This window comes from Solanum dulcamara, chromosome 5 (assembly GCF_947179165.1).
Source record: "Solanum dulcamara chromosome 5, daSolDulc1.2, whole genome shotgun sequence".
Classification (NCBI taxonomy): domain Eukaryota; kingdom Viridiplantae; phylum Streptophyta; class Magnoliopsida; order Solanales; family Solanaceae; genus Solanum; species Solanum dulcamara.
In genome coordinates, this window is record NC_077241.1 from 74217487 (window position 1) to 74226252 (window position 8766).

The 8766-nt window shown below is 28.9% G+C and overlaps 2 protein-coding genes across 2 annotated transcripts; both read right to left on the reverse strand.

Annotated features, from left to right (window-relative positions):
- Nucleotides 1–1072: 1072 nt before the first annotated feature.
- Nucleotides 1073–3201, reverse strand: LOC129888489 (expansin-like B1). The gene is made up of 4 exons (XM_055963456.1): nt 3045–3201; nt 2846–2955; nt 2202–2510; nt 1073–1495 (listed from the first exon to the last, which is right to left on the reverse strand). Exons 1-4 carry the CDS (start codon nt 3181–3183, stop codon nt 1295–1297), a joined length of 759 nt encoding a protein of 252 aa, XP_055819431.1. The 5' UTR covers nt 3184–3201; the 3' UTR covers nt 1073–1294.
- Nucleotides 3202–5370: 2169 nt separating this feature from the next.
- Nucleotides 5371–8368, reverse strand: LOC129890760 (expansin-like B1). The gene is made up of 4 exons (XM_055966247.1): nt 8239–8368; nt 7400–7509; nt 6440–6751; nt 5371–5571 (listed from the first exon to the last, which is right to left on the reverse strand). The coding sequence occupies exons 1-4, from the start codon at nt 8366–8368 to the stop codon at nt 5371–5373; spliced, it is 753 nt and encodes a 250-aa protein (XP_055822222.1).
- Nucleotides 8369–8766: the final 398 nt, after the last annotated feature.

Genomic DNA, 8766 nt, shown 5'->3' on the forward strand with positions numbered 1-8766 from the left:
TTCTTACTAAAAAAATTATTAAATAAATATTAAGATGATAACTCAATTATTAACAATTGAAATTATTGTCATAAAATTCAGAATATATACAATTAAAATTTTGATTTTGTCTCTGTTCGTAATTAGCTATAATTATAGCTAGAGTGTACATGGATCGAGTTGATTTGAATTTTTTACAAACCAAACCAAACCATTTGTGTCGGATTATTAAATCTATAAACCAAACCAAACCAATAAAAGTCGGGTTTTTCAATATCAATTTTTTTTGGATTTTTCAGATTTTTTGGGTTTTTTTGGATTTTTTGGATTTTTCATAATATCTAATAAAAAACACAGAGCAGTGCTTCTTAAAAAGAGTTCTAGTACAAAATATCAACATATAAGATAAAGGCCGAACACTATTTGAAGTTTTAACTTTATAATATAACTTTATAAGATGAACTTTTTTGTATATTATTTAGATGGGCTTTTCAAGTCCAAATCTAAACGTAAGAAAGAAAACAAAAATTATGAAAAAAATTTAAAAAATATTTATAAATTACATTTTAATAAATATTTTTATGTATAACATAATTTAAAAGTAGTATATCTATAATCGGATCGGTTTGAGTTCAGTTTGACTTTTTTAGTTAAAACCAAACCAACCCTATAATGGTCGGGTTTTTTTTCCAAACACTAAATCAAGTCAAACCAAACCACTAGTCGGTTTTTTTTTCCGATTTGGTTCGATTTGCCGGTTTGGTGCGGTTTATCGATTTGTCCTGTACAACCCTAATTATGGCCATATATTGACTTCCAATAATTCTTTGATAATTTAATTTTATCACCTCACACACTACCTCTATAGTCCTAAACTCATTATAACATAGTCTTTGGAAAAATCAATTACACTCTTATCGGTATAAGTTAAGTGTTTATAAATTAAAATTTGGTAAACTCGTATATATGCACCTCTTAATATGTGATCTCGACCAAATAAAAATGCAATTTGTGTTCAAAATGGTCCATAATACTGCAATTTTATGAAATGTCATGAAGACAAACTACATACACCAAGTCACCAATATATATAACACAATAATATACCACAATTTTTATAAATAATATTCTTTACAAGAGTTAATACACTAATTTATTTGATCAGCCTTATTAAATATTAGCACACAACATTTGGTTCATAAAACCACAATGGCTGATGATATCCCTAGACAAATTAAACTGCATTTGACCCCAAACCATAATATAGAAATTGATAATTTTATGTCACACTTTTCTTGAACAAATATATATTTGTTCAAGGAATTTGAATATTAGTTTCATAAATAGATCCAGGTTTCCAGTAATATGGGATCACAACTTTGTTAGAGTAAATCCATTTGGTCTTTTCACCTTCTTTTATTTGGATCTTTATTTTCAAATCTCCCTTTGGTGGATTTGCCAAATCAAAAACTGCTCCATATGACCTTCTCAATGGTATCCATTTGTAGGTTTTTGCCTGTATATATCAACCCAAAAATTAATGTTATAATATCAAATCATGTCTAGAATTTATTGAATTATGTTATATATTCACTGACAATGTTATATATTTTGTACAATATTTTATTTGGATAAAAGTGTTGAAACTGACAATAAGCAGTTATTCATTTAATGTATTTGGCAAAAATATAACGACAAGTAATTTTTTTTTGGTTAAAATGACTTAAATGTCCCTTGAGTTAATTACAAATAAATAAATAAATTTAGAAGTATATTTGAATAAGAAATTAAGGGCTAATGGCGAAATAAAATAGAGAGATAATTAGAAATTAGTATGTTTAGGAAGAGTATTTTAAATATTTAAAAATATATTAGACATAAAATTATGAAATATTTTTTTATCAGACCAAAGTGTTTATAAGATCAAAAATCATAAATTGGGGATGACAACCAACTTATGACTTTTGGTTGATTTACTTATAAGCATTTTGTTATGTATCAAACTCGTAAATAAGTAGAAGAGTTCTAATAAACCTTATGTTGACCATCTTATTTTTTGTTAAAATGACTTAAATGTCCCTTGAGTTACTTACAAATAAATAAATTTAGAAGTATATTTGAATAAATCTTAAGTTGACCATCTTATAAGTACACTTAGTCAAACATCCTCGTAATACTAAAGAAAATAATTGTAAAAAAAATACGCAAATATATATACTTACGTCGTAGATCTCAATTGCCATGATATCAGCATAGCCACCATTGTTAAATGGAATTATAGCAAGGTAGCCATGATAGTTGCTATGTTCATTGATTTTGATTTTGAGATTGCCATATTTGCAAGAAACTCTTTTGTAGTCAACATCAACCACTCCCTTTGGGAACAACATGTGAGCTAGCTTTGGATGCTTTGCCATCTTGGCGAAGGCATCAGAGCTGAGAATGAAGTCAGTTCCGGGCCCTTCACCACTGTCAGTCACCACCACCTTAACTCCTATGTCACTACATAATGCCTTGTCCTTGCACCTCACCTGTAATATATTGTTGATAATTACTAGTCACATGCGCGCCAATTATCATGTAATTACAAGTAATTTTTTTAAAATTTATATATATAACTTATTGCGATTCAAAATTATATGAAATAATTTGTATTTATCCATTTGGACAATTCAAAGGTCTACAACTTGCTTTAAACTAGCCATATGTGTACATGTTATATATGAATATTCATTTTATATGTATAAAAAAATTATTAAAATTAATATAAATAATGTATATTTCGAGCGTAATCCGGTAAATCAAATGGGGTAGTGTATTATAAGATTCAAAACTCGAATTCATAACGTTCAAATTTTTTGAATACCTGATAGCATGCACCACAGCCAGCTCCATTCTTATAGAGCTTCCATGATGCGGTGGTAACGAGCCCATCATTGACATATCTGCCATACTCTCCATAACCACAAGCTCCAGCTGATCAAATATATGTTGCAAATTAATCAAATGTTAAATCAATCTATCTTAAAAGGAAAAAGAAAAGTTGAAAATCAAATGTGACTTACTAGGTGTTCCTTTGCCATCAGAGGTCTTATAATAGGTAGCTTTAGAATAATAATAGTTTTCAGTACCAAAGCAAAGTCCAGGCAGAAGCAAAACCATGAATATCATAAAAGTGGAACAATTGTTGAATGAAATAGCCATTTTTTTTGGTGCTAAAAATGTAAAGAAGAATTAATTTGGATGATGAGAAATGTAGAAGTGAAGCTCTCTATTTATAGTTGAGTGTCTTACGGGCAGGTATTGACTTTGCTTAAATTCATGGCCAACTTTGTAATCAATCTTAAATTTGTCATTAGTTTTATTTGAAAAAGCAATATTCAAAGTTACCATATACATATACGGTTTTGGTCTTCTGACCCAAATATAATTAAAAATATGGATCGCATCATTAAAAAAAATTAAAAAATCCGTTTTCTGATGTAAATATATATTTACAATTTGATCATCACCTTCTTTGAAGCAACAATAGCTAATTAAATATGATTTAAAATCCCATAAGGTCTAAATTGACGATACTAGAGGCTACAAACTCTCGTTGTTTTAAATCAATGGATGACACATTCTTTTTGCCGCGTCTGTACCAACTAACGTGTAGTCGCTCCGTATTATATTTGTTATCCATTTTTTATACGTTTATTTCGAAATTATAAATAAAAAGGATCGTTTTACTAATTGACCTCTTAAGAAATGTTTACTGAAACTTTATAAATTTATTTACACTTTTAAATAGAAATTAATTGTAATGATACGATTAGAAATACGTTATTAATTCTATCTTTGTAAATCAACTAGTAATTTGGAATAACTATTTTTAGTAAGATGGACAATTAATATGAAACGAAGTGAGTAGTGTTTGAGACTGTACATGAAATTTTAAGAAAATAATAAAGATTTTTAACGTGTAAAAGTGTCAAAGTTATTTTTTAAAATGAGTGGCGAAGAGAGTTTCACCTGCATTTAATTTAAATGAATGGTGACGGAAATCCCGACGAGTAATGTCACTGTGGCTAAAATGAGGACGGGACAACTAAATAATTTTCATGATAGAAAAAAGTGTCATTTTTTGGGGGGATAAACTAAAATAGAAAGTATATCACTTCAACTAGGACGAGAGTACTATATATTATCTTAAAATCTGGTCAACAACTCATTGTTTGGGAATTTAAATTATGTCACACGGGAATATTGTTATTAATTTATTGTCTGATCGCTAGACTTTTAATTTAAGTTTTAAAGTTGTAAAAATATATTAGTGACGTGTTTTAAAGATGTGCGGGCCCATGTCCAAAACGGACCGTTACATGTTTTTATCTCAATCTATCTACAACGGTGATGTTAGAGCCATTTTTCACCTCCTATCAATCTCAAATTATTATAACAAAATAGAACATCTAAAGTAATTTCATACATTTTACTGTAAATATTGCTTGGTATACATTCCACCCCTCCCCCCCACCCCTCAATTTCTTATCACTATAAAAAAAAAAATCAAAAAACCTGACCTCAAAATGACGTTGATTTTTTTTTATAAATATATAGATATATATTTTAACAAAATTGCCTTTCGGAGACCCATTTTTTTTTTACAATGAAATAAATTTTAAGAGTATATAAAAAAGGTTTTAAATCAACAAGTACATATGGTTTAGTGATAAAAATGCATTTTTAATTATTGTATAATTAAAAAAATTCAACCTAAACTTTACTGACCTTCAATCCGAGAACAGCTTTTGATATTCTTTTAGTAGTGCATCGACTAGATGATCTTAACTTTTTATCACTAAATAAAACGTCTAAAAATTATACACAACTTATATTTATTTTGAAGTGAGAAAAGGGCTTGTGGACCACCTTCTAATTTTTAGGGGTCGTTTGGTTTGGGGTGAGAGACTGAAAAATAACAATTTTGAGATAAACTTCAAAATTATCTTATCTTCATTTGATAATGGGTGTTTGTTAGTCTATGGATAAATTTTGTACTAAAATTATGAGATTAATTATCCCATATAAAAGGTGAAATAACAACCTATGAGATATTCTTATCCATCCCATCCTAGTAATTATATTCATCAAGAAAATTACAAAAAAGAAATAACTTTATTCTTATTACATTATATATAACGTTATACCAATATATATATATATATATATATGACTAATAATGCCATCATAATAATCAATACAAAGACCCTAGCACCTACTCATCACACATGACATAAGTTTTTCCTACCTACTAATAACTAGATATATAGAAAATACTAATAATTGCCTAAAATGGCAATAATATATATGTTGGATAAATATTAATTTTAGTAATTTTTAAATTTCCTAAGAAAGTTGAACGTCAGTCTCAATAGTTTCACCAACAGTCCATTCAGCTGGAATTACAACAATTTCAGATTGCACCCATTTTGTCTGAGCTGCAGCACTAATTAGGAACCTCACTTGAAGGTCTCCATTTGGTGGATTTGATAAATCCCAAACTGCACCATATGCCCTTCTCATTGATATCCGTGAACTTGTTTCCTCCTACATCAACCACAATAATAATAATAATAATAATAATAATAATAATAATAATAATAATGATAATAATAATGATAATAATAATAATAATAATAATAATAATAATAATAATAATAATAATAATAATAATAATAATATTGTACTAAAGTTATAAAATTAATTTTTGTTATAGGCTGATGAATTAGGGCGGGCTAAAATGAATTGAATTAATAAATAAGCAGATCGTTAATCTATCCAAAGGCTACTTGAGTCGAGAAAGGTTGGGTCGAAATCGGGCTAAATGATAGTTCATAGCCACCCCCCTCAACTTTACTACTACCACTTTATTTCTCAGATAACCTATGGACTTTTTTTTTTTAAGGTCTATTTTTTTTTTTTGGAAATACTAAATTTTTTATGAGAAAACGTTATATCCTGAGCTCATTTTTTTCCCCAGTAGGTTTGAGCAATATAAGAATTAAAAACAAACATTAGACCCTCTTCTAATATGACAATATGCATCTTGGTTGATGCACTTTCTATGGATAATAATAATTTAATATTGTCTAGAAGGATAATTTTTCAAGGGCTCTATTGTGCACAAATTTTAAAAATAGAGATAAATTCGAAATGATGTCCTAATAAAGACACGTTTGCTTAAATCAACCCTTTGTTCGTTATAATTTGTTTAATAACAAAGCAAAACTAATAAAAATTTATTATGACCATATATAGTCAATTTGATTAGTTATATAATTAGCCCAAATCAACTTTAACTTTTCAATTTGGACTATATCGAGAAGGTCAAAAGGGGCTAAAAGTCAATATATAAACGATCGAATCATTAATTTGTCCAACACAAATTGCATGAATCATGTTTTCATGAGCTAACCTCGTAGACTTCGAGTGCAAGGATGTCACTAGCACCACCTTGGTTCATAACAACTAGTGTAATGTAATCAGGATACGTGCTACGTTCATGGATTTTAAGCATGAGATTTGCTCCATATCTGCAAGAAATTCTTCTGTATTCTACATCAACTGTCCCTTTTGCAAAAAGGACCTGAGCCATGCTTGATTGTTTGGCCAATTTTGCAAATGCTCTGTAGCTTAGTGTAAAGTCTGTTCCATGCCCTTCTCCATAGTCAGTAGGCATTACTTTTACTCCCTCTTGAGAACAGAATCCCTTATTCCTGCACCTTACCTGAAAAATCATCAACAAGTAATTAACAGATTATCACACTATTTTATTGTAGTTATTGTTCCTTTGTTTTAGAATGTTTTGTCATTTTTTCTGTAGTCTTTTGCCATTATCTCTTCACTTTCGTTATTTATTTTTTCCATCTGTTCTGATATGCTTTTCCTTGAGTGTGGGTCTATTAGAGACAACCTCTTTACCTCCAAGTTAACTTAGTGCCAGAGACCAAGCCAACACTATTTATACATGGTTAATTTTTTTTTTTTAATGTAAATATAGTAGACATAGCGGGAGCTTTAGTGCACCGGACTGCCCTTTTATATAGTAGATGTTGCTCGGATAGTTCGTGTGCTTACTTCTTCATAGTGAAAATCTCAACTTTACCACTAAGTAGGGATAAGGTTTGCGTTACTGCGTACAATCTACTCTCCTGAGACTCCAATTATGAAATTATACACCGGCCGGATATTTTATTGTTGAGCGACAAGACGACTCTTGTATTTGAAGGTAATTATGAGTTTTTATGATCATTTTTAAGTTAAACATACCATAATTATAAAGTTTTAGTTACTTTAATATAGCATTGTTATTATATATACTGTTATAGTGGATAAAGTTTGGTGATTATACCCAAAATAATTAGGTAATTGTTACCTGATAGCATCCACCACAACCAGCACCATTCTTGAATAGACGCCTAGACACTGCACAAACTTCTCCATTGTTTACTGTTCTTCCATATTCTTCATATCCACAAACTCCTTCTGAATAAATTAAATGTATGTATATATCATTATATTTAATAAATATAGAGAGAACATCGATCCTATAAAAAATAATTTCAGGAAAATAAGTTGTTTTTTAGGTGGGGAAAATGTTTTTTTTTTCTAGACATATAATATTTTTCAGTGTTTCTTCGGCGAATAACAAATAATTTAATTGCGTGAAAAATCATTTACTGAAGCTTGATAATAATGTTAGGAATACCAACAGTGTTCTGATGGAATTACGTTATTTTAGTAATCGATCGATACTGTTCAAAAAATGACTCATTTAACCATGGACAAGAATACAAATTATTCTCAATATATAAAAACGGAGTATAGTACGTGTGACACTATTAAAAAAATCACTATTTTCTAGTAGTTATGCACATAGACATTTTGGTTGAACCAGTGAGAAGAACAAAATAGCAGTGTTTTCATGCGAAAAAATTAAGAAGCTTCTTAATATTTTAATGAGAATATCTTTTCCATCATGTGTAGTTTCAAGTTGGTTCAGTGAAAATGAGATGAAAAGATCATGTTTTATGTACATAATTTTTTTTATTGATTTGCGGTGAAAAAATAAAAGAAAATGACACTTAAATTTTTTTGATGTGTTATTTTCAATTTTTAAGGAAAAACTTTAAAATATTTTATAAAAAAAATATAAAACAAAAATAAATTATAAAGTATTACGAAAACATGAATCGACACAAGATAGAAACATACTTGGATTACCCATGCCATCATCCGTGTTATAATAACCTGCTTTTGATATAAAAGTTTGGCTATAGCATAGAGCAGGCAAGATCAATATTAGGCAAATTAGAAGAGTAGAATGATTAAGAAAGAAATCCATCTTTAAGAAAATGATTAAGGAAGAGAACAAGTGGATTAAAAAGGAAATTAAAGACTTATAATGTGGGAAAGATGAAATTACCATATTTCTAGTATACTTAAAGAGGGTAAGAAGTGATAATTTTTGCCACATATATTTTCCCACTATGGCCAGTGGAAACCAAGTGGGGATTAACTAGTAGCCTTTTGTATTTTAAAATTTTAGAATTTGTTATTTGTATCTTGATGATTGATTCAAATCCTACCACTATAAGAGAAAATGGCAATTATGTCTTAATAAAGGTTTGTTTTGTACTTATTATGACGTGTCTATTGTTTCCATTTTTGCTTACAGCTGGATTACATCTTCTGGGAAGTCATATACTCTCAAAATACTAGTCAAATTTTGTTTTCGAAAAT

What these genes read in the sequence shown, in the direction of transcription:
- LOC129888489 (XM_055963456.1), bottom strand. Translation starts at nt 3,183, where the DNA reads ATGGCTATTTCATTCAACAATTGTTCCACTTTTATGATATTCATGGTT. An exon ending in TGATGGCAAAGGAACACCTA is followed by an intron (nt 2,956 to 3,044) that starts GTAAGTCACATT and finishes ATATTTGATCAG; the next exon opens with CTGGAGCTTGTGGTTATGGA. An exon ending in GCTGTGGTGCATGCTATCAG is followed by an intron (nt 2,511 to 2,845) that starts GTATTCAAAAAA and finishes AATATATTACAG; the next exon opens with GTGAGGTGCAAGGACAAGGC.
- LOC129890760 (XM_055966247.1), bottom strand. Translation starts at nt 8,368, where the DNA reads ATGGATTTCTTTCTTAATCATTCTACTCTTCTAATTTGCCTAATATTG. An exon ending in TGATGGCATGGGTAATCCAA is followed by an intron (nt 7,510 to 8,238) that starts GTATGTTTCTAT and finishes TAATTTATTCAG; the next exon opens with AAGGAGTTTGTGGATATGAA. An exon ending in TTGCACTCGAAGTCTACGAG is followed by an intron (nt 5,572 to 6,439) that starts GTTAGCTCATGA and finishes TGGTTGATGTAG; the next exon opens with GAGGAAACAAGTTCACGGAT.